Source organism: Microcebus murinus, chromosome 15 (genome assembly GCF_040939455.1).
Source record: "Microcebus murinus isolate Inina chromosome 15, M.murinus_Inina_mat1.0, whole genome shotgun sequence".
Taxonomy (NCBI): domain Eukaryota; kingdom Metazoa; phylum Chordata; class Mammalia; order Primates; family Cheirogaleidae; genus Microcebus; species Microcebus murinus.
The window spans coordinates 47846094-47872448 of NC_134118.1; the positions used below are offsets into that span (position 1 = coordinate 47846094).

Sequence of the window (26355 nt, forward strand, 5' to 3'; positions counted from 1 at the left end):
CTTTAAGAAATTTGTCATTTTCTTGTCCTTCTTAATTCTTCCTTTTCCCCCTCTCCCCTATTTTTCCTTAATGCCACATCCAGGTGTTCAAATATTAATGATTTTAAATAGAAAATGTGAAGCATCAATCACTTTTCTCAGAAGGTTCCAGAACACACAAGAGTAGGTTTTACAGAAGTGCCTGCCATCATGCCCAGCCCCATGGCACAAAGACAAGTTTAGGTGCCCCATGACCAATGAGTTCTGTGGTCTTCATTGTGTGTATCTAACACAGGGAATTAACTGTATGAGACTTAGTTTGGTTTGCACAGATCTCAGAAGATTTTGTTCACATTACAAAACAATCTTGGAATATCCTAAATTCAAGTGATTAGAGAATTACTTATGTGATCTGAAAGTGAGAAATCCCTCTAACCTTCATGTTTCCTTGACTTATCTGGACAATCAAGCTAAGTTTACTGATTCTGTTTTCATAGCAAGGGTCACTTTTAGCCAAAATGATGCACTGGAAACAATAGTAATTTCTGATATTGTATCATAGAGTTGCAAAACATATTAAAAATGTGTCTTGTGCTGCTGCATTATTTGCAAGTTTATTTGTGGTGACTATTAGGTGTATAGAAAAAATATACTTGGTCTAAAATGTCACAGTGCAATCATTGGCCTTCTGATATTTAAATAATTTATATAAAATACAATACATGTTTGACAAAGTGTATGGATCCTAGGGACCTTGTACCTAGGGTTAACATAGGCACAAAGCAGCCTGATATCAGGACAAGATATATCATGTGTGTAGAACTTAGAGTTGGAAGATGTTTAGGTTCTAGCCTAAAGTTCTAGCCTAAAGTTCACTTACTACTTTCACAAAAAATTAGTCATGTCCCTTAACCTCTCTGATCCTTGGTTTTCTGGTTTAAAGGTTGGAAATATCACCTCTTATTTCAATGGGTTGTTGTAAATATTGTTTATTTTTTCATGCTTTTTCTCATTTCACAAAGAATTTGACATGGCATGCATATATTTAAAGATAAAATAAAATGTATTTGCAGATTACACAAATATAAGCCACTAGCCATAAGTGTCAGGCCATTTGGATTCCTGAGTAGGTCTGTCCCTTAGAATAAAAGTGCTTCTAAGCAGATGTTTTGGAAACTTCCATTTAAAAAAGTGCAAATAAAATGAAATTTGTCCATGTGTGACATAGAATGGTTATAGATGCCAATTTAAAATAAATCCATAAGAAAGGAAGAGTATATAAGACCTTTTAGATTGGGGACCATTTGCAACTAATAAAAATATTAAACTCAGACAGTTAATGTCTGTTAATTGAAAAGAACATACATAATGACAAAAAGCTCTTAAGGATTAAATAACTCTTCAATAAATTTATGTCTTGTTAGTCATAATAAACATGTACAGACATTTGAGAAAGAATAGAACTCAAGTGTGAGTCATTTTTATTCAGCTTTAAGACAATGCCTTTTGCTGCACTTAGGATTGGTGGTTACCTCACAGTAACACAGAGGGTTTGAAATACCAGTGGCCTTCGGGTTCCTTCCTCTAATTCCTTTTATTATCATGTGCCATTTGCCTTAATCTTGGGTTACTAGCCCTTCTTATCTGCCCTCTGTGTCTAAAGCCTCCAGGAAGATTGCTCTGGCGTGGCCTAATAGCTTTTATCAGCTCACCCAGTGGCTCTTATGCTTTGATGCTTGAAACCAGGAGTTAACCACGTGGTGCCAAGCCCTTCTGAACAAGTCAACTGCGCTAGTCCGTAAATAATGGCTGTTTATGCCAAGGATGTGGAGATGGGCTCCCCACCCCTTACCTCTGTCAAAGTGAAGTGGAATCTAAGGATAGAAATTAGGGGCTATTTGCCGCACCCCGTCCCGTTGCTTAATTTTATCTAATTAGAGGGAAATCACTGGCTATGTTGTGCACTGTAACAAGATTAGACCCCTGCTCTCTTTTGTCTTATACTTTAAGCTCCTGTCATGTCCCCCTCCCAATATCTATATAGTATATTTATTTGGCTGGTAGTCGAGTTGTTAAAAACAAAACATAACAGTGCTGACGTTCCCAACACACAGGATTTTGCAAGGACAAAACAAGGAAAATATGTAAAGTGCCAAATAAAAGGTTGGGCACACAGTAGCCTAATGGCAGCAGCTACTGCTGTTGTTTCTGTTATTAACAAACTGAGAAAGAAGGGAAACTAACGCAGAATGTTGGTTTTTCTAGGATCCCTTCTGGTAAGATCAGTATAGAAAACAACCTTCAGGAAGACCATAATGTCTAGGCAGAGAACAGGCAGGGAGGGTGACTTGGAGGAGCCAGGCTGGGGAGCTAAGTTTGATGCTGGGAGTGCCACAGTCCCAAATTTCAGATTTATTCCTTTCTGTCATTTTGTAGCAGCACATGATATGACAGCACTACTGGCCTGGACAGGTTAAGTTTCTTCACTGCACTTAATAAGTCACCTCGCTTTTTAATTAATTGAACTTTTGCATATATTAATCATACATTTACAAGAAATAGAGAGTCTTTTTCTCTCCCCCTCTCCTCCTCTCTTCTATGGAAAGAATTTACTTCCCATATAGTTATTGTAAAAGCTGAAAGGATTCAAGTTTAAAATAATACAGTGAGTGATTGAAAAGCTGTTATATACCTTCATGTTCTTGTTCTTACCCTTTTGCATTTACATACAGCCCTCTTTCAGAGGAACAGAATTCATCTTCAATTAGCTTTATGCAATTCACTCCGTTATATTTGATTGGCCTAGTGATTTCCTTTGCTTAAATTGAGCATTTATCAATCACAACTAGCAATGCATGTTATGGTGTTAACGGCAAATTCCACAGGACCCTCTTCACACAGGGGAAGGGGAACATCTGCTACTTTCATATTAGGATGTCAAGATTTAGAGGTCAATGTGTTTCCCCATCAAGGCTTAAGGCTTTGGGGACCAGGGGAGGTGTCAGGCTCTGAGCAGCACAATGAATGACAGCTGCTGACTGGCTAGGTTTGCCTGTTCTCAACAGGGGGGATTGCTGTTCAGCATAATAAGCCGAGACTCAGTGTGCTAAACACACCCAGCTCGGGTAGTGAGGCAGGCTGTGCCTTTTCCTTCCCCCTGCTTCTGAACTGGCTTTTTCATCTTGGAAGAAATTATATTGGGGTCTTCATTAGTGGCACCCAGCAGGGTGAAGACTCCATGAGGGCCGATACGCACTATGGCTAAAAAACCCATCAGCCTTTGTGCAGGGAGTTGAAGGTTTAAGTTGCCTGAACTGGAAAGAGTCTGAAGAGGCGATTACGTTAAGCAAGTAATGTGTATCAGTAACATGGAATCAAATTACCAGGGTCAGTTACTACCTGGCTTTCCCAGTGCATTAAATGAAGACATAATATTGCATTTGTGCTGGGCACTTCTTGATGCCACATGCTGTCGGCACCGTCCAGTCATCTGTACTTCACAGCATGTCACCTCTAATTTCATGGGATTATCTGTGCTGTTGCTTTATTAGATACTCATGATCTTGAGCTTCCTTTGAACTCACAGCAGGGCAGGGCAAAGTCATTATTGTGAACACTTCTGTGCTGCTTGTGTTATATACAAAATTATTATTGCCGTGATTTAGAAAGGTAGATACATCCCACGATCATGCTTCTAAAATCTGCATTTATTTTCTTGCAAGGGAAGCTACTGAGAGGGAAAACACTGAACATGACAAATGTTTTTGAGGACTAGTGTTAGAAAGGTGTCAAGGCAGTGAATTAGTATTTGGAAATGTATATAGGACAGTCGTTCTCAAACGCATCAGCAGTATCAGAATCACCTAGAAACTTGTGAGAAATGCAAATCCTCCTGGGTCAGAAACTCTGGGGTGGGGCTCAGCAGTCTGTGTTTTAACAAGCCTTCCAGGCAATTCTGATGCATGTTCAAGTTTGAGAAACAACACTGAAGCACTTATAGAGTATAGGAATGGGATAGATCCATATGTTCTGGGGTGTAGTAGTAGACAAGACAGATGAAGTATCTGCCCCCATGGACCTTATCAAATTACAAAGGACTATGTAGTTCTTTGCCCTGATGAAATGTTTATACATACCCAACGGAGCCTATAATTATTGTAGATACCATTACATTCTTCATTTGGAATTAGCTTGTTATGTTCTTTGGTATCAGAGAATGACTAACAAAAGATAACTAATGCATGATTCCCTTTGTGCATTTCAGAACCATCCCCCTTGCAATATGTCTATCCATGGCCATCGTCACCATTGGCTATGTGCTGACAAATGTGGCCTACTTTACGACCATTAGCGCTGAGGAGCTGTTGCTTTCAAATGCAGTGGCAGTGGTAAGTCCAGGCTGGGAAAATGCCAATTTGAATTTAGGTTAATGAGTTGATTCAATTTTATAGTAGGTCCCTCCAGCAGAAAGTGTTTTGAAATTCAGTAATCTTTTCTTGACCTGAATGATAATGAGTATTTTAAAAATTCAGAGCACCTCTTAGCATATTCCGTGTAACGGATACAGCTAAAATCCTATACAATTTATCTTTATTTTTAATTTCTTGTAAAATATTTCCAATATACATGCTTGAAAATCTGTCAAGGCATTGTTGGGTAGAAGGCATTATTCTTCCAACATGTCCTCAGGGATAGGTGGACAGTTACTGAATCTAAATGAATGTGGGGATTTTTTTTTTTGGTATAAAAATCTTAATTCATTCTGTACTCTTTCCTGTTTGTAAACTTTTCAAATGCTAATTTAAAATCCTTTTCTCAAAGTACCACTTAAGAATTTTCATGTGGACCATATAAATTTGTTTTTTCTAGCAAATCCTTTTGATTACTGGTCCTGAGATGTTAATATATTCGGAAGACACTGGGTTATTTAAAGTTAAACAGCTGTCGTTATAGTACTTTTCAGAATATTAAAGATACTAATGTGCATTTTAACTCCCTGAGAAGTGGATACACATAATTTTATAACATTTTCCAAAATTTATTTGACACCAGGACCATCTTTGTCCCCAAAGATCATGTTATAGGATTGTTACTCTGTGACACATACTTTTATTTTGCATAAAAACTTAGCGCGAGTGGGAGACCATTCACTCATGACCCCATAACAATGATGGGTGAAAAATTAACTTCCTATCACTTGAAGTCAGTTCCTTTAAAAATAATATTACTTCATATCAGCAGCATTCATAAGGAATAAATTATCTCACTTTGTGTGAACCTATGTACGAGTTCACTGTATTAAAAAGACTTTGCCCACTGTTATAACTCCCACCAGACACTCAAATATACAATGCTTACTGATGTCGGGTCAGTCCTCTCATCTTTCGAGACAAAGGGCAGTGCTTATTCTTTGGGAATAATGTGGTCCATTAATTACAAAGCACTGGCTGCATCAAGGACAAATAAAAAATCCCACATAATTTTGGGGAAAACTACATCCTTCATGGGAATTTGCAATGTTGCACATATCATGGTATAAAAGAAAATTGCAGAAGTTTTGTTTACCTTTCATATATTTCTGTGGCTTGTTGAACTTATATTTGTATTCTAGCCTTTTTATAATGAACCACGAAAGGAATTGATAGAATACCTGAGAGGGAGGGAGTGACTCCATAAACATGGGTTCAGCTGGTGTGATTTTTCTGGAAAAAAAGATTTTCAGGGCTGCTTATATATATGGTATAAATTATGAAGTCATCGATTATTTTATTGACTTCCTAACAGTGGGATTGGTATACAAAACAAGTATCTGTAATACTTCTTAGTGTATATTTATACTTCACCATAAAAATATGGCTTTCTAGGCTAAAGAGAGGGTATTGTGCAGAAGAATTTCTGTCTTCAGAAGTAGAACTTCTGAACTGAGCTTTTTTCCACTTACCAGAGTCAGAGACGATACCCATCATAGTTGATAAAGATTCGGTAAATGGATCACTGCTTTTTGAAAGTAGAGAGAAGGTGCTTGTTTAGACCTTTGGCTATAGTTTTGCAACAAGCAATGCCATGGTACCTGCTTTTGATTGTAGTCCACGGAGTGAGTCTGACCCTAACCAAAGAGAAGGATTTTAAAACATACACGTATCACCAGGGTAACAGAGAGTCATAGAGCAAGTTTGGCCCAAATTGTTTCATTTTATTCCACTTTCTAGCAAAGCATTAATTTGCTTCATTCTTTCTTTCACTAGACCTTTTCTGAGCGGCTACTGGGAAATTTCTCATTAGCGGTTCCGATCTTTGTTGCCCTCTCCTGCTTTGGCTCCATGAATGGTGGTGTGTTTGCTGTCTCCAGGTGAGTGAGTTCACATAGTTCCAGAAACACATTTCTGTTTTTGAGATTGGATGTGATAAGGATAACTTTAAAAAGAAAAGAAATAGTGCCTCCAAACCTTTGTTCTTAAAGGGACGTGCAAGATTGCAGTGTTGGTTCAAGTATTAACAGCAGGTTTTTATTCTGCCCATTAGAGGGCACTCCTTGTCTACTCCAAGCCTACTCTGAAAACAGACATGTGGCATTTTTTAATAGTATGTCTGCAGAGTCTAACAATGGCTTTTCATTTCTGGTGATAAAATCTTTCGTTTCTCTAAAGATATCAAGATAAAAGTAAAGGAAGAGACAACAGAAATCACCACCCTGCCATCTGTATCCCCTTTGTTCTGTTTGAAGCAAAAGTCCCTTTTTAAAAAGTATTTTTGACAATTGTATATTTATTTAATTCATTTTTCATTTGTAAGGTAAAATTAATGTACTACATATCTGACATTGTTGGTATCTTTGTTATTTAGCATGAAGATATGATGAAATTAACACCCAATCAGATAAATATGAATGCCATATGTGTGCGTGTAGATGTGTATTGCATGTGTGTATGTTTGTTGATCTGAATTGACAACGCACCTATAATACTAGGAATATATAACTAAATTCCCCATCAGCTATCTATATGTAAGGAGAGCTATACTGAGTAAGATGTTGCTATTGTTTCTCCTCAAAGACTAATATAATGTTGGCAGATTTTGTAAAATTCAAATTTAGATTTCTTGTGACATTCTCTATTTTACCTGAAAAATGAAACCTAAGTAATCACCCAAGAAATGCCAAACCATTTGGTATGAAAAATATGCAAGTTTTCTCTGGGATTTCTGGAATTTCCCTTTGAAATGATCGATTACATAGTCAACTCCACCCACATTTTTCTCCCATCAGGTTATTCTATGTTGCGTCTCGAGAGGGTCACCTTCCAGAAATCCTCTCCATGATTCATGTCCGCAAGCACACTCCTCTTCCAGCTGTTATTGTTTTGGTAATGCATATTAACAAGTATATCTAGTAGATATAACCTTGAATAACAGGTTAGCAAAGAGGAAGTCAAGTCAGACTTTAGATAGTGCTTTACTTTCTCATTCATTACTAATGTATGCCATGGTGGAGTTTGGGAGGTAGGATATTTTCCATCCCTTCCATTTATTTGGTGTTTCTGATGCGTATTTGATGCTTTGGGGCAATAACCACATTGCTTTGCTTTCACTTTTGTAGAAATTTGGAAGGTCAAAGGAAAATGATTAACTTGGCTCCTCCCCCTAACATATAGAGCCTCACAGAAAAGGATGCTGAATAATAGGTCCCTACTATTAATACTTATAGAAAGTAAAGCTAAAAGCTTCAGTCCAAAAAAATACCCGGCTGTCTCATCCTGGGTACCTCATAATGAAATGTATGAAAAATTATCCACAGAATCGATGAAATCCTAGACAGTGCAATGATTCTGTGATTAAAAGTGAGACATTTGAGAGAAACCCTACAGGATAAAAATACAAACACCAAAACTTAAATTTGAGTTGTAGAATTCTTTATGCAGAGAAAAGTGTTTGTGAAATGTGGGCTACAAAAGACTGTATAAGGTGTAAAAGTCCTCAAATACCCACAGGTAATGTTGTATTCATTTTCCCCTACGATTTTGTAACATTTCTCTCAAGTGGAATCTGCTGTCAGGAGCACCATAGAATGCATCGAACATTTTTTTTTCATGCATTTAATTTGTTTCAGAATGTTTCCTTGAAATTTCTTTTTAAAGTACACGTACTCTCTGTGCGGAATCTGGAAGTTAACGTCACTTGTGGGAACAGAATGTATTATTCCTTGAAGAGGGCTTTCGTTTTAAGCCTCTGCTATCAGTCATGCTGTCCTTGGCATGTGCAGCTGCAGAGACTTGCTAAGCTGATCTCTGTGCTCATCTTCTCTGTGGTCTTGAGGGTCACACACGTGGAGAGTAAATGTGGAGGAAAAAAGGTCAATGTTTTGCAATCAGGAACCTCCAGAATCATCCCTAGGTGGCTGTGGTTCATGTGTATGTATAGCCAAGAGCTCATCAGAGAGCATTTGCAGAGCTTTATGTGAATTTTCCAATTGGGTGCATTTCTAATGTTCATTATTGGCTATTTACTAGTCATCTCAGTCTTTGGATCTTTAAATTTCGAATCATTGAATATCCTTTCTTTTGCTCTTTGAAAACAAGTTCTCTCAAGTATAGAAGGAACTAAAACCAAAATAAAACATTCATATAAAATTCATATAAAACTTGAGTAAAGGGTAATGATGATGGCACTCTCATGTGGTTACTGGTGTGTAAATGCATTGTAAGAGCAGAATATAGAGAAGAGATTAGTCAAATTGTGGTTTTAATGTGCTGCTAGTTTATCAGTGTAAATAATCATTTGAAAAAGATAATAATGGGTAGTGACGTCATTGTTTGTTATCACCTGTGTTCCCATTTAATTCACCAAGCTTCCTTTTTCTCCCTTTCTCCCTCCCCCCGAACCCAGCACCCTTTGACAATGATAATGCTCTTCTCTGGAGACCTCAACAGTCTTTTGAATTTCCTCAGTTTTGCCAGGTGGCTTTTTATTGGGCTGGCAGTTGCTGGCCTGATTTATCTTCGATACAAACGCCCAGATATGCATCGTCCTTTCAAGGTAACCTCAGTAATCTTGATGGGTTTACATAAATCTTCCTCTTAATACCTAGTCCTCCCTTTGTCATAACTTGATGATGGGGAGGCCAGGCAGGGTGCAGCATCCTGTGGAGTAAAATGTTTAACTCTAGCAGGCAGTGCCTTCCTATTGGATTTATTATGACTTGGAAAAAATAGTCAAAATTGTTATGTAATATACTGCACTTTGTCACATTTTTGAAAACAAGATGGTATGGATGATGTTAGTTATGCTGGTTTTTCATGGATGTGTCCAACGCCCTGATGTGTCCAAAGTATGGGAGACTTGTGTCTTCATGCTGAGTGGTATGGACGGCCATGCTGAGACAGAGCCAGGCAGATAGATACTTCTCTAAAAGGCTGCTGCTTTACAAAATAGGCATTTTAAGTACGTAAATGCCGTGGCTTATTACGTCGCTCTTTCTGTACATCATACACTCTAAAAGGAATAGAAATGTAAAATATACAGAAAAAGGGAAGATCTGTGAACTTAACACTTAGTAGAATGCCCATGTAGCAAAACTAAGCACTTCCTTTGGGGAGGACTGAAGACTCTGCTTGTCATTCCCTTCAGCCTTGAATGTTCACGGATTGATTTGACCTCACTATTTATTTGCTTTTAAGAAATAGCACAGATAAGGCTGTCAGTCATGTTGTCAGAATTTGTTTCTAATTATATTCATTGCCTAATGCTGGCAGCATCTTTATTAGTGGTTGAATAGGAGTTGGCCTGTTTTACTCCTGTCAGTTCGTATTGTGAATCTCCACGGAAAATCAATATGCACTGAAAGACTTTAACATGTAACTTATCAGCCGGTGCTCTTGACTCCACGTTAAAGTGGATTCTAATCATAATGATCAAAGAGCCAATCTTTTAAAATGAAAAACATAAATCATAATGGTTTTTAACTAGTAAAATAATTCCAGCAGAACATCTCTTATGAAATAGCCTTTTTTTCAAATGTCAGCATATTACGGGGGTACAAATGTTTGGGTTACATATATTGCTGTTGCCCTGCCTGAGTCAGTGCTTCAAGCATATCCATCCACCATACCCATTAGGTGTGAATATACCCATCCCTCCTCCTTTTTTATGCTTAGATTTTGTTTATGCCAAAGATTTTAAAATAATTTAAATTGAATTAAATTTAAAGGCATATGTTTAAATGGGACACTCTCTGTGCCCCTTGAAAGAGATTTTGCTACTAAGACAAAGTACATTGGTGCCTATCACCCAGTCATGTGATTAAAGCATATCACGTGACTGATATCTTGAAACTATCTTCTGTCTCTTGAAGTATATTTAAAATGCTTTTTTTTTTCTGTTCCATGTTCTAGGTACCACTGTTCATCCCAGCTTTGTTTTCCTTCACTTGTTTCTTCATGGTTGCCCTGTCTCTCTATTCGGACCCATTTAGTACAGGGATTGGCTTTGTCATCACTCTGACTGGGGTGCCTGCATACTATCTCTTTATCATATGGGACAAGAAGCCCAAGTGGTTTAGAAGAATGTCAGGTAAGATTTTTAAGCAGTTTCAGGACCTTGTGAGAGACACTGTTATAGAAAACCTACAGAGGTGTGCATTCATAACATGCATATCTTAAAATTAAAATATATAAGTGTGGCATAATTGCTAGTTTGAGTACATTATTGCATTTTAATTGGAAATGCTTTTTTTTTTTTTTTTTGGAAGGAAGGACACTCAGGGTATAGCCATTGAATCCTTTCAGTGTATTTAGTTTGGATGCTGTAATCGCTTCTTAAGATAACTGCTTTCTTAGATTGAATTTTATCAGCAGTTCTGTAAATGACCTAATTGCTCTTTTGAATCCCTACCCACCCTAATTATTTTTCTCTTGGGTTGAATGCAGTTTAGTGATTCTATATCATAACTTGATGTGTGACATGAGATTTGTGGTGGAGTTAGGCAGAGGCCTGCAAGTGTCTTCAATATCATGATTACAACACTACATTAGTAGGACAGTGACTCACAGACAGGTCATGATAGCAAGAACAATAAAGAGAAGAATAACAGCTTCCATTTATTGTGTGAATTCTGTGTGTTTGCACATATATGCCCTTGTTTAGTTCTTAAAATCGGCTTCTGAAATAGGAAAAATGATTACCTTCATTTTATAGATTTTTGAATTATAGCATGTAAAAATTCATGCCATTTGTCCCAAGCCATACAGATATGAAGTAGAAGAGCTGACACTCAAACTCAGAGAGTTTGTATTTTAGACAAATCCCCCTGTGGGCAGTGTGGATGGATTAGAGAGGGTTGAGGCTAAAGTCAGAGCATCAGGTTTGGTGGTTATTGCTGCAATCCTGATGAGAATTGAAGGCGGTCTGAGCACAGGCAGTCTCAGCAGGGTATGCGAGAAAGGGAAAAACATTAAGGAGGAAAACCCAGCAGGATGTGGTGACCAGTTAAGTTGGAGGAGAAGGAAACATAGTAGATCACTAAGTAGGAAGGTGTTTATGAACAGCCTGTGTTGAAAGCCTGTGTCTCTGTCAGGGGCTCTCCTGAGCCCTCTCCCCTGTGTTGTCATCTCAGGCGATCGTCACCAAGATTGACGTGCAAGGTAGTGTTAATCCCAGACCCACATGAGGAAACCAGGGCTCAGAGACATGGAGAATTTATTTTTCACTGTACATATTTTAAACTATAGAGCTAGGATTTGAACCCACATCTGCTGGACTTCAAAGTCTATGCTCTTTCTAGATTGGATGCCTTATAGAAGAAAAAGAGAAAGAAGAGGTCAAATATATAGCTAGAGGGGAAGATATAATTTTGCTGGTGTTTTTTTTTTTTTTTTTTTGAGACAGAGTCTCACTTTGTTGCCCAGGCTAGAGTGAGTGCCGTGGCGTCAGCCTGGCTCACAGCAACCTCAATCTCCGGGGCTCAGTGATCCTACTGCCTCAGCCTCCCGAGTAGCTGGGACTACAGGCATGCGCCACCATGCCCAGCTAATTTTTTGTATATATATTTTTAGTTGGTCAATTAATTTATTTCTATTTTTGGTAGAGACAGGGTCTCGCTCAGGCTGGTTTCGAACTCCTGACCTTGAGCAATCCGCCCGCCTTGGCCTCCCAAAGTGCTAGGATTACAGGCGTGAGCCACCACGCCCGGCCCCGCTGGTGGTTTTAGAATATACTTTTGTACATCTTTGTTTTAATTTACTTACCTTACTGTAATTAATTTTTAAAATCCAAGTTAAAAGCTTAGAGAGATTTCTGCTAAAATTATTAATAATGTCAATGTTATTAAAAATCAACAATGAAATCTGAATATACATATTGAATCTATAGTATGCTAGGCAAACTCATTTAGAATCCAGTTATTTAAAGCAGAGTTTTACGACTACTCAATTAGATTTTAATTGGTATTTGACATCTTTAGACTTTATGCTACTATTTATACCTGGATTTTGTTTTCTAGCAGGTAACGTTATCTCTCAAAGAAGTGTTACTATACAAGTTAGGGACTGATTGCTTTAACCAAGCATTTGATCTGCATTTCTTGTTAGATCACACTAGTTTTATGCAGAATATTTTTATGTAAGTTTTCTCTTTTTTAGACACTTAATATAGAACCTATTCAGAAAAGCAGAAAAGGTACTGTTAAATAATATTTACCATTTAAGACAGATTAGCACTTACCACTGTGAGATCCATGTCTATTTCCCATCCCAGCTCGAGAGTTCAACCCCTGAGCACCATGGAAAACCAAGAGAATTTAGAGAGAGTGAACTGGTAACACTAGAGTAGGAGTAGAAGGAGAGAGAGCATAATGGAAAAGCAAAGTTGTTGTTCTGTCCCACTTAGTTGGTGTTTTCATCTTCCTGTTTGTAGTCAGCCAACTCAAAGTTCTTTTGCTAACATATATATGTTGACATATATAACATAACATATATGTATTTTGTACCATGTCTTTGTCAGTTCATATCAACAAGCAATTCTCATGCTTGATCCTTGCTTTTATATTTTTCTATCTCTAATGATGTTTTGAACATCTCTAAGGCCTCCAAATTTAGTGTTAGCCTTTTGTGAAACTCGCAGCAACAGAGCAGTCCCTTAACAGTTATTTGGTTCTCAAAAATGCTGTTAAGTCTTACCAGGGAGCATGGCAATTCTGCCTTTAAACTGTGATCATTGTGACTCTTTATCTTTATAGCTGCCTTGAAAGTGAGTAGCAAAAAGCAACAATCCTCCGTAATTTTGTTTAATTTTCCTCTTAGGCAGCATTCTTGTAATAAAATAAAGAAAATTCATAATATTTATTGCTGCAATAGCAAGTTATTTTTTAGCCTTTGGCCAAAACAAAACACTCACACACAGACACACAGAACAACGGAGTCCTAATCCACCACCCCAACCTTTCTCCCAACTATTCTATGATCTTTTTGTTAGAAAGAAACTCAGTGTGAACTTGGACACCAAGAGAGCCTTTGCTTGGAGCAGTTTGTTCAGTGATTTAATATCATATTGTTTTGCTTGGTAAATTTCTTTAAATTTTAGACTATCATTTATTTTTACCCTAACATACATGAGTAGATTAACCCTGTGAAAATGATAGTCTATTAAAATACATCTTATCTAGGAGGTGACTGAACAGTGTTCAGAAAATGGTGAAAGGCTGCTTAGTACAACCAGCCAGGGAATGTTCAGAACACAAGGATCTGAGAGTTCCAGAGATTTGATGAATTTTTCTGGCCACAGGATGCCAGTGTTGAACCACTTTTTGTTTGATAGCGTTCCTAGGGAGAAAAGAAAATGTGCTCTTTAGGGAATAGGCAGATACTGCGTAAAGCTTTTCTCTGCCAAACCTGTGACAGAGTGGTTAATTCTCCCGGCTGGTTATTTATATTATTTATCTACTCATAGAAACCCAGGATGCTCATGCAAGGCAAAAGGGGCAAATACCCCACTGATATATGCAAATATACCAAGGTAGTAAGACCTGGCAAATCCCCCGTCTTGCTGCTTGGCTGTCTCTCTATTTATCAGCCGAAACCTGTGACAGCTGAGAGTGTATGGGGTGGCTGGAAGTTGGTCCCTTTTGCTCAGGGAGAAATATGGTAAACAGCCTTATTCAAACAAAATCTTTTATTATAAAAAATCACACTGGGCAACACCAGCAGAATGACTGTAATGCATCTTTGTGGACAGTGAGTTTGCAACTCCAGAGCCCTAAAAGCTTATATTGCATGCACTGCGTCATGCTAACTTATGATAAGTCACCGAAAGCTAGTTAATGCATTTAACAGCCTTTTCATGAAGATTGCAGTCTAATATTTTCAATTAATTAAACTTGCCTACATTTCATAGGGGCCCAAACTATCTTCATTGTAAGGATAAAATGAGATCACACTTGGGAAAAGATTTTGAAACCTTTAAAAAATTACTTACTATTATTCTTAATATGATTTCCAAGGAAGATTGGCTGTGTGCTACTTCACAGACTTACTCAATTTTTATTGTAGTTCCCATGTTAGTACCAGGTACAGTTGGGTAAATCAGATTTTGCAAGGTCATTTGTTGTTTCAGCTTATTTCAGGAATAACTACTGAACATGAAAGGTAAAGCTAAACATACTGCAATTGTTATTTGGTCCCATAGCTTGCAGTTACTGAAAACACCAGGCACAGACTTACTGGCTCACCTTTATATAAAGCGGTAACATCATGGAGGCAATGATCCCCAAGCCAAAAGCCTTTTTATGAGCGTGGATATAGGAATGGTAGTCAAATGCCACATGCTCTGCGGTGTTTCCAGCAAGCTAGAGGATGCTTTAGAGGCTTACTTGCCTTCATCAAGTACCCCTGTCTGGCCTAATGCTGTAAGATAACCCAGAAGGAAAAGTTGGTGTGACTCCAAAAGGTACTTGTAGCCAAAATCAATCACTCTGTGGAAACCTTCGTTATGATGAAAATTACTCAAATCTTGATATCCCAAGAGAGAACATAAGAAAGCTACAGGAGAGATTGTTACTAGGGCTGATTGAACATGGAGGAATAGAAGACCACAGAAAGTGTGCAGAACCAGAAGAGAGATTCTTTGGCCTTCATCGTGTTCCTGAACGGAGAATCTAAACAGATTTCAGGAAGGAAAGTGACATGCTTGGAAAGCAGCAGGATTGAAGTTGCTCCTTATTTGTCTGGAATGGAGCCAGGGAAATGACATAGGAGGAGGCAAGATGTCTAAGACAGCACAGGTGTAGGGGGTCGAGAATGTAGAGAAACACTTCTGGAAAAGGCTTTGGCGTTGGGTGTGGCGGGCAGACGTTGTGGAGATTAGTTCAGGAGGCTGGGGCAGGACCACTTCAGGGAGACAAGGCCAGAGAGGATATCTTCTTCACACCAATGCTCTCCATCTGGCCATTGCAGATGCCTGAACCTCTTGTTTCTTCAACCTACTATCAGTCCTATTCCTTTCTGTGCCTAAACATGTCACATCTCCATTACTATTGATTGATACTTAATTTTCCCACAAAAGTGTATTTTTGTAGGACCATTTTACAATTTCCCTTTTCTGTAAATATGAGCTTTGATTGCTCTTGAGTGCTCCCTCATTCTACACTTACCTCTCAATGTAAAGAGCAAGCTGTGAAAAATAGTGTATTTAAGAAATATTTATGCAGAGCTTACCGGTGGCCAGCACTGTGCTGGCCCTTGACAATTAATACTGTCTGTAAAATTAATGTGCTGAGGACAACACGTTTGGTGAACACAGTTATAAAGCAAAGGATGAAGAAATACTTTTGTAATTAATTATTTCTTAGAAGGGGATACAATAGGGAACAAGTCATAAATGAGGAGAAATATTATATGTCTAGATGAGAGAAGATTTGTGTCTGAAAACATCAACAGGATGGGCTGTAGACTTCTCCAGGTCTGATAGGAAGCTGAAGAGTCTCTGTAGGGATTGATTACAAAGATCAGAGGCAAAGAATTAATGTCCCTGCAAAACGGGGTCACAGAGTTCTATGACTGCCAAGATAAAATGACCTTAGAAATCATCTAACCCAGGGGTTCCTACATTTTTGGGCCTATCAGCATTACAGATTGCTAAGCCCTGCCTTCAGGGTTGAGGTCTAGGGTTTAGCTTAAAAATATTTATTTCTAATATCTCAGGTGATGCTAATGTTGCTGGCCCAGGAACCACACTTTGAGAAACACTGATTGAGTCCCTCGTTCTACTGATGAGGCAAATGAGGCCCTTGGAGATAAAACAATTTCCTCAATAATATGCTACAAGTTAGACTTGAAATAATATTCTGATTCTTCTACTGATTCTTCTGAGGAACAGGTTGTAATATCATAGGTGTGAAAAGAACAAACCTGTTTTAATATGAAGTGTATTTTGAACATTTATTTATATCTTGGTTCTATTGTCTCAAGATATTTTCAGCTTCCTGGTTCATGAATAAAAGTCCTTATTTGAATGCAAAATATTAATGTATTCTTGCTGAGAAGCTATCATGGGAAGTTACAGAAGTGACAAATAAATTAATTGAGCATGATAGGATTCTAATGAAGTAAATAATTCTTGAAAGTTCTCTATGAAATAGGCGGTTGTGTGTTTTCAGTATTCAACCACAAATAATTCATATTTTGCTGTTTTTATGCATTTCTGATTTCCATGCATTTTTAATTTCTCTTCTTTATTTCTTTGTAGACAGAGTAACCAGAACATTACAGATAATACTGGAAGTAGTACCAGAAGAAGATTGTCATAAATTGTGAACTAATGAATTTGAAATCTTGGCCATCAGCCCAAGGGCAGAGATACAATGTGGATCTTTCCTTCATTTTCTGGAAATCCAGAGAATTGCAACTTTGGTGACGGACTAAAAGAATCAATTATTTCTATTCATATCATTTAGTATATTTAAACTAATTTCTAAGAAATTTACTTATAACTCCATGTAATTAGTTATAGGAAGCTAATGTGCAATTGTATATGAGTTCACACAGTTCTCTAGTGTCCAATACCTACCTGTTGGAGTTAGGGGAAAAGACTAAGAAAATGGACAATTACTTTAGTGGTCATTGTCTACACCATATCTCATTTCCCATGGCTAAGAACCTTCAAATTGAAGACTGAGGTGTTTTCTGTATGTGTGGGTTTTGTAAACACGGTTTTACACACCATAGGTGACTATACTGTGAAAAATGTTTTCTATTCTTCTTAAACACACACACATCATTATTAAGGCAAAGAGAACAAATAGAAATTTATTTTACATTGACATTGCATTACTTCCCCTTAGATACCAATTTAGATATCACTCATCTTTTAATGGATTGTACTCAGAGCATTTTGAACAAAGGTCAGAGGGGATATGTTGAATACGTTTTTCTAGGGGCTGTTATTTATGAGACAAATATAAGATTTATGTTGGAGCAAAAATTCTTGATAATATATTATGTTAGTTTTTTTTTTTTTTACTCATTATCAGAAAGTTCCACAGTTATGTGTGATTTCGTTTTCACATCAGTCTGTTTGATCTGGAAAGTGTGTAACACTTCTTAGAGCAAGAATCACTTTGATATTAAAATGCTCTTAAGAACAACTACCTGCTTCACTAATAATTTACCCATAGATGAATATATCTAAACATGTGCATTTTTAAATCTTTAAATTATGATATCAACGTGAGAGAAATCAATAAAGAAAATATCCCCAATATTAGGCCCAACCCTATAATCATATTGACATGAAATGTTAGTAATTCTGAACATTGAAAAACATTTTGGGTATTTTTACATTGTAATGAATTTTGAGAGTTTGTGTATTCTTTTGTATATTTTATAATCTGTTAAAATAGCTCTTTGGATGAAAGTGTCCAGATAAATTAGGGAAAAGTGCATATTAATATGAAAATTGAGGAAGAAATGTCATTGCTAAATAAGATTTACAACTGATGTTTCTAAAATATTCCACTTCTATATCAAGGGTTTTTCAGCAATTTCATCACCTTAATTATCATTTAACTTGTAAAAGAGATAACTATTAATAAGTTCATCAAAAGCAGGAGAAGTTGTGCCTGAGTGTGTGTGTTCAGAATGTGTTGTTTTTGCCAATGTTAGAAAATATTGTGGCATTTACAAAGAGGAATAATATAATAATGAAATTTTAGACTGTTATTTATATACATCTAAGATGAAATGGTTATGGTTAGAGTACATTTCATCCTTCAATTTTTATCTATTTGAAAATGAGAATTTTTGAAAGAATTATACTGATTAAAATTATTAAGAGCAGACATAGAATTTATAGACAATTGTCCAAAGAAGAAATGATGATTTGGAGCAATTTCAATTCACTAATTTCAATTTTTTCTCTTGATGACATTTTATATATATCCAAGACTGACATTTTTTTTTTAGCTAAACCTAGTGTTTGGGTCTCTAACTGAATTCATAACCATTCCTTTTCTCTTACTCATAGCATAAGGTTTTCAGAATCTGATCTATAATGCATATTTTCAGTATACATTGTCCATTTGTCCACCTCTCCCTATTCTAACTTATGAGAATTAAAAATTTCATTTATATCCTTATCTTTTGCACAGTCAAGGCTCATAAAATCTAAACATGCAAACTCTTCTTGAGTTTTTCCTTGCCTTAATGAAAAAAACTAGTAAAGTCTTCTGGAAAGATTTGTGAAGTTCTTGGCTATTCCTGAGGTTAATGTGATTATATTGACAGTGGCAGATTGATCTCATTATTTTATTTATTTGTTTATTCTTGGTTCTAATACTTCTTTAAATGTATCCTTGTTCAAGTGAACTGGAATACATGTTCATTATTTTTCTCTTCTTTTCAAAAGTGATTTTTACATTATTAAATTTCTACTGCCATTGTAATACCATTATAACCAGACAGAAATTCAGCCAGTAATTTTTTAAAAAAGTGATGAAGATGAAGTTGCACTTGAGCTTATTTTTAAGACACATCATAAGAAGACACAGGGTTTCTTTAATCAGGGAATCAGTATTCATAATTTTTATTCAAAATAGTAGTACATAAAGCAGATTCTGGTTCAAAAACTCTCCCTTATGCACACACACACACACACATATATACACACATATATAAATAATGCATATTTTTATACTGCATAATTTTTTTCTCATATTTTTAAAATGATAGACATATTTACATGTGCTATATTTGTACCAGTGTGCATATACAAATGTTTGTGTACATATTATGAGTTTATTATAACATTCAAAAGTAAAAGTGACCAATACAGTTTAAAATAACTGATACACTATTTTCAATGTTTTGGGTAGGGGATACATTGAGTCCCATATTTGATTATGATTTTAAAAGACTAGTGAAGACTTATAAAGTTAAAAATTTGGCTAAAAAAGGAATGATTCTCATTACACAATTATGAATATTTGCGGTAAATATTTTCCTCATAATGCCAATTTGACCCAATTTTTAAAGTATTAGATTATGTTCCTTTGATCAAATGAAGAAAACTGGAATAATAGAAATGGTGATTAGGTCAGCTGAAAGTAGACCCTGTTCTTGTCTTTCCTTGGATCAAAGATTTGACTCCAGTTCCAAACATAAAAAAAATGAGGTGTGTGCAGGACATGCATGTGCACTTATGCCACAGCCCCCAGTCCTGCTGGCCCCAAATTAGGACAGCTTATCAGGTTATATTAGCAATGCATGGCAGTTTCTCTAACACTAAAATATGCACTCTGAATCAAATTTCCAGATTGTCTTGTATGTCTAGTGAAATTATTTTCTCAATTGCTATTTGATATATCAACAGATGGTTACAGCATATAATTACATAACAGAAATCTTCATAAACTGTAATCAGACTTCAGGAAACTCGTTATTTTATCTTGATTTGCAGACGAAGGTAATGCTAAGAAACGGAGCAACTCTGACCTTTGCTAAAGTTGACCTCTTATAATTGAGGCATAAGTTATGAAAAGAGAGAAAACTGAAGGTCAGAGTAACAGGAAATTATAGTATGTGAGTAGAGGTGACAGTATTTTGGGCTTATGCAATATAGTCAGAGAAATATTAAAAATTAGTTGTCTGCTATGCATAGGTGGATATCCCAAGAGGCTAATGAAATATAAGCTTCAGTGCCCTTCACTTAAGCATGCCTCTTCCAAGGTCCTGAACTTAACTTTGAGCTAGGAATTTTGTATTAATTTTCTTGAAGAAGACCAGCAAAATTGTGTATAATTCTGGCCTCACAAAAATCTGCATTTGTCCTTGTGAGTAAGCTAAATTAACTCCCATTATTTTTTTCTATCAAAAATAAGCATGGCTTATTTGTAAGGTATATTTTTAAATATTAAAGTTATGAGTAATTGAAGTATCTCTATGGAATATAAGTGGATTTCTCATAATGTGTATTATGTGATTTATAAGGAGATAGTTTCATCTTCATTCTGAATGATAGAAAAACAATGAATACGATTTGAATCATAGCTCTTTTTCTTAGTTTGTAAAGAAATATAAAGCAATTTGGGATTTGAATGTAGATGACTTAAGCAATTTGATTTTACTTGAATATAATCTTGCTTCCTTTTACCCTACATGATATGCAGTGTGTTGGTGCTGATAGTGTTTACAGAGTTACATGTTACTTTCCTAACCATTCGAAGTCAGGAATTAAAATATGGTGTAACTGGTGAGGAGCTCATAGTGGATATAAATTAGAGTAGATAATGAGTCATCATGGTAGCTTGTTTACATTACTTATCTATGAGTAAAGAATCATTATCTATATATGTAATAATTTTCTCATAAACAGTATTTTTAACAGTATGTTTAAATCTATCCTAATATATATTAATATAATGCCTAAAAGTGCGACCGCCAAGTAGGCCTTAGTTTTATTAGTACTGTACTTTAAAAAGATTTTTTAATAGTTAATTTTTGGAGGTAATTCTTTCTTCTGTTGCATTTTCAAATTAGTTGGGGTCTAAAATTAAATGTTTTGTCTACTTTTAGATTAGCTACAGATTCACAAATGCATAAATTACGGTTTCACAGAAAGTTCACCAATTTTCCTTATGTTGTGAGATAAGGATCTCAAAAAGATCACTTGATCTTTTTGAACCATTTCTCTATTTTATTTGAATGAATTAATTACTCTCTTTTATTTCTTGACATATATGCTCAAAGTAGGAAGCGAATCTTAATTTGAATTTATACCATTTCTTAGATTTTCTTAGTGTGCATCGATCAGTCAGGTTTACTTTTTTTGTGAGTTTGCTTCCTCTTCTTCTTTGTTACCATTTAAAATGGCTTTAAAATGCACAGAGGATGGTTACAGTTTCTAAATATCTCTCTGTTACATGTGTGTATTTCAGTGTACTTGGATCAAGGGTACATTTATAGTATCAATAACTGCCTTTACAGGTTTATTGATAACAATTCTCTCAAGAAACTGTGGAGCATTAGGATCTGAGAGCTATACAGATGGCTACACTTGTTTGAACATGAATGTGTGCTTTTTCCCCCTTGACATATACACTACTGATTTTAAAAAGGAAAGTAGGACTTTCAAGTGAATTAATTTATTGGTTAGGAGAATTGCTTGCTAAGTCCTCGTTACCTCATGTTGAAGCCTCTAAAAACCATACTCAAAGCCAGACAGGGGGAAAAAGACTAATAATGCACAGATGTCTCTTTTGCAGCGGTGACTCTACTTTGAGTACCTTGTGTGACCAAGTATTTTGCACAGCATCTTATGGGAAAACATATCAGGCTTTTGGATGTTATAGCTGTATAATTGGGTTGTGAGTGGTCTGGCTTATAAAATTAGACCTCACATACTCCTAATAATTAACTTTATTAGCACATGCTTGAAAGCACAGTCATGTCACACTGGGAGAGGCAAGGCAATGTGGTTCCTGGGTCCTGGGTTTGAACTGTCTTATTTCAAAGGGTTTCTGATTTAATTTTGCCTTAGAATTTCTTCTTACTTCGAACTTTCCATTTACTAATACAATATAAAGTATATATTAAAGTAGAAACGTACTTTGGAGAAATGAAACAGATTGCTTCAAATGAATGTATGCTTGTAACAGACTAGAAATGATCTACATGAAACTACTATGTATATTAATTATTTCAAGCACTACCACATAGCATTTCTTATTACGCTAAAAGTGAGAAACCACCAAAATTCTCCAACAATTTTAAGTAATCTGATCCTCTCCTTGGAGAAATTTGTTACTTAATAGTTTTCCTTTGTGAATGTTAAAGTAACTTATTAATCTGGAACTAAACATTTAATATTTAAATTTTGAAAACTGGGTTCTTCTTTGGATGTGATTCATGTTCAGAGAGTAAAATAACACTTAACTCTTTTAGGACAGTTCCTAGAATATGTAGTAATATTAGGATATATTTTGCTTTAAAATTTGAATAGAGACACTGGCCTGAAATTTCTCTCTCTCTCTGTAGATGGGTTGTAGCACAATAGTAATGAGTTTTGGGTAGTAATTCTCAACATTTGGGAACTTTGCAAAGTTTGCAAACTTTGCAAACATCAGATGTGCTAAAAGTGTTTTACTTAATGCTATGAAATACATTGTTTTCTCCCTGTGGCAAACAGGTGAACGAACATGTAGTTGTATTTTACTGATAGTAAATGTTGGCTACCTGTGGTTTTATAGTAAGCACATGTCAGAAAAAGGCAAGACAAATGGCCTCTTGTACTGAATGCTTGGTGAACATAATTTGTCTTGCTTTTCTGACAAGGATTTGACTCCACATTTCATAGAGCTTGTTTCTTACTTATCATAAAGTGGATTACATGGTAGTGATGCACTGGTAAAGATGGTTTTCAGTTATTGACTCAGAATTCATTTCATGATGAATCTTTCATGTCTTTTTATTGTAAATATATCTGAATTTACTTTATAAAAATGGTTTTAGAGAGCTTTGTCTAAAAATTTGACCTAGTAAAAGTAAATTCTTTTTCAGTTTGCAAGGTGTAGAATAATTTGTGTGTGTGTCGGTATGTTCATATGAACATATTACTAGGTATGAATGTGTTTCAATAGCTTTCATATTCTATGACAAGCATCAGTAATTTGCAACAGGGGAATCAATTTAGCCCAGTGGGAAAGTGGTAGCCAGGTTACTCTTGAGGGTTATGCTGGCAACCATCTCTTTGATCTGTGCTTACATTGTAATTTATAGAAGAGATAAATTCCTAACTTCGATCTGGAATGCATTTTTCTTGACCTTCTACCATTTCCAAAACTGCAGGGGCATGGTGGATGTTAGGGTCTAGTGACATAAAGTGCAGGAACAGAGAGATTCAGCTGAGAAAAAGTGACCCTTGACATGCTCACTGGTCCACATCTCAGGCAGGATTCCTTCACTCTGGCATTGTGATAATGAAACTTGGTAAAGGTGATTGTGTGTATTGTATGAAAATTTAACACGATACCTTACATTGATTGATAAATTCTTAAGGGGTGAGATTACTTCTCTGCATCTACATTCCAATCCTATTAGGAGTACTAACATATTTAACTATGAAAATATAAATGATGCAGAGGGACTTCCATTTGTAGTTTGTATTGTGTTTCTTAGGGTTCCTTGGCACTGATGCCTGTACCAGCATGTGATATGTGAAATAAAATGGATTCTTCTATAGCTAAATGATTTCCCTCTGGGGAGAGTTCTGGTGCAGTACTCACACTACCAGATGGTGTTTATGGGCTATTTTGTGTAAGTAGTAAGATGCTATGAAATAAGTGTGCTTTCATCTGATGGAAACTCTTGATACATGTGCTTTTGTATGGAATACATTTTGGTGCAATATAATGTCACTCAATTTTGCATTGAATTGGATTTCAGTTGTGTTTATGTGTATGTATAACTGCCATGCTTCTAGTTGCTTCAATCTTTGTATATCTGGTTTTGTACATATTTTTACTTGAACATATTTTAAAAGAAAATTTAAATAAACCTTTGATAGTTTACATAATAAATGTCATGTTTTTCTTTCTTTTTTAGCAGTATATAGTCACTTAAATGGAATTTATCTATCACTGATTCTGTGAATTTGGAACACCCTACTTAATATCAATTTCTGGTACTAAAATCTGAAAGTGGTAGCAGATTCGGTCTTCTGTAAATACTCTTCTTCTTTGTGGTCCATATCCATCTGGCCTCTGGTCTGAAATATCTAGTTCCTTTTCTATTTTCACCTGTCCAACTACAATCTTTTCATTTCTTACCTTTAACAAGAGTCTTGTCTCTTGTCTCTCTATAATGCAACCTTTACATGTTTTGCCAGAATGTTCTTCTTGAAATGCAAATAAGGCCAAAATTTCCAATAGTTTAACATTTATTTATTTTTTATGGATGAATACAATTCAGACTCCTGCATATAACATATAGGGATTTCCATAATTTGTCAGCTTTTTTTCTCCCACTATTATTCAAATCTTGCTTTCTCCAGCTTTCTACATTCTCTGCAGTCTTTTCAGCAGTTCGACAACAACAAAAAAATGCCATTTTTTAACACAATGTACACTCTTATAGAAATCATATTTCCCTCCTCTACTCCCATCTCCTTCCTCTGCACATAGCAAACTTCTACCCAACATTCAAGACTGAGTTCCAAAGTCACCTCTTCCAGAAACCGTCCTCAAATTATTTCCGGCCCCAAATATTTCCAGCCCCAGATGATGAAAATTATTTCCAGCCCCAAATTATTTCTGGCCCCAGATGATGAAATCTTTCATCATCTGGGTCACATCTCTTTTGTAGAACTCATTGTACATTGTTGTCATTGATTTAACAGACTCATTTCTCCGGCTGGATTTGCAGATTTTTGGCAGATTAAAGCATAGTAGGTACTCAATTGATGTTTATTAAATTTATAAATTCAATAAATGAATGCATGAAAGAATGACATTGATTAGGTTTTATGACAAGCTTTTCCACGATAAAATTAGAAGCAGGATTTTTTGTAAATCTTAAATTTAAGCAACCCATTAGGTCATATAGAAATATAATTTCTGGAAAACGTCTTACCTACAGAACAAAAGCAACCTGACTAGGAAGTTTGATTCTCTCTTTCTCTCTTCCTCTCAACCTCCATGGGTAGGTAGGTGTGATGAAAGAAACTCTCAGTCAAAAATCTGTTATGAATTCTTCCTGTAAAATGACATTTAGGTTCCTACATTCTTGACAAGACATCTTTCTCATTAGATCTTGAAAAGAATTAGTGGTGTAAAATGTAGAGCAGAAAGAAACCTAAATTTTTGATTACCAAATTTCCCTTTGAAACAGACATGAGAGTTTAAATAATACTTTTCCCTGGTAAAATATTTTGGGAGAAAAATGAAAAAAAGGAACCTAATAACTTTGGCATCTGTTAAATTTATATTATTTTGAAAAGAAATACAAACCATGTGATATGTAGGTATATTTACTTTAAAATTAATATGACAGAACATATGTTTAATGAAAATATAATGTCTAGTAATTGATTTTTGAATGATCAGCCTTTCAAACATGCTGGTTCATGTTCACATAGACTTTTGCAACTGGAATATATCTAATAATTTTCTACTTGAAATTTTAGACTATGTCTAATTTATAAAGATTTGAGATGGTTATGTATGCTGGGATGAGGTAGACAGGCCTTGTGTGGATAAGTGAACTATTGCTTTCGTCTTCACAAGCCCTAAAAATGGTATTTGCAGACTTCCTAGAGGTCTGACTTTGAAGGTCAAGACTTCACAGCCCTCTTATTGTTTTTATGGTCTTAAGAATACCTGGTCACAGTCAGTCACTGCTGAAACAATGATCTAAAAAAATGTTTGATGTTTGAAAGAATTCAGAAATATAATTAGGATTCAATTCCCTTAAAATTTTAGCTTCTAAGATTTATTAATCTCTAAAAGGCATTAAATGGGATTTTGGAGGTATTAATGCAGGCTAAACATTACAAAAATCGAAATACCCTCCAGCTACAATAACTAAGTAAGTGTAAATGAATATAACCCTAAGAATTGTGTGGGCAAGCCAGTTATTTTCCTCTCATTTTAATTTTTATTAAAAATATGGGAAACTAATTTTATTTTTGTCATAGTAATTAACATTGTAATTATATAACCTGTCATTATTATGTATTCCATTCCATAAGATCCAAAGACATCACAAAATTTTCTTTTATGTTCTGAATTCTGTCTTAAACTTGTGTTTACTTTTTATTCTCACATTGCTATGCTCCTTTCATAGTTTGTGACTCAATGATCTAAAAATAAAGTTTAGTTATTCATTTCAGCAAAAATTAACAAAG

At 35.7% G+C, this 26355-nt stretch overlaps 1 protein-coding gene across 1 annotated transcript in view; it reads left to right on the top strand.

Annotated features, from left to right (window-relative positions):
• SLC7A11 (solute carrier family 7 member 11) overlaps positions 1-24031 on the top strand; it is a 74652-nt gene extending 50621 nt beyond the window's left edge. Inside the window, exons 7-12 of the mRNA XM_012766310.3 lie at positions 4244-4367; positions 6225-6328; positions 7244-7340; positions 8860-9009; positions 10365-10542; positions 16708-24031. Of these exons, the coding sequence (XP_012621764.1) occupies positions 4244-4367; positions 6225-6328; positions 7244-7340; positions 8860-9009; positions 10365-10542; positions 16708-16775 (721 nt within the window). The 3' untranslated portion in view covers positions 16776-24031. The remainder of the gene's footprint in view (positions 1-4243; positions 4368-6224; positions 6329-7243; positions 7341-8859; positions 9010-10364; positions 10543-16707) is intronic.
• Positions 24032-26355: the final 2324 nt, after the last annotated feature.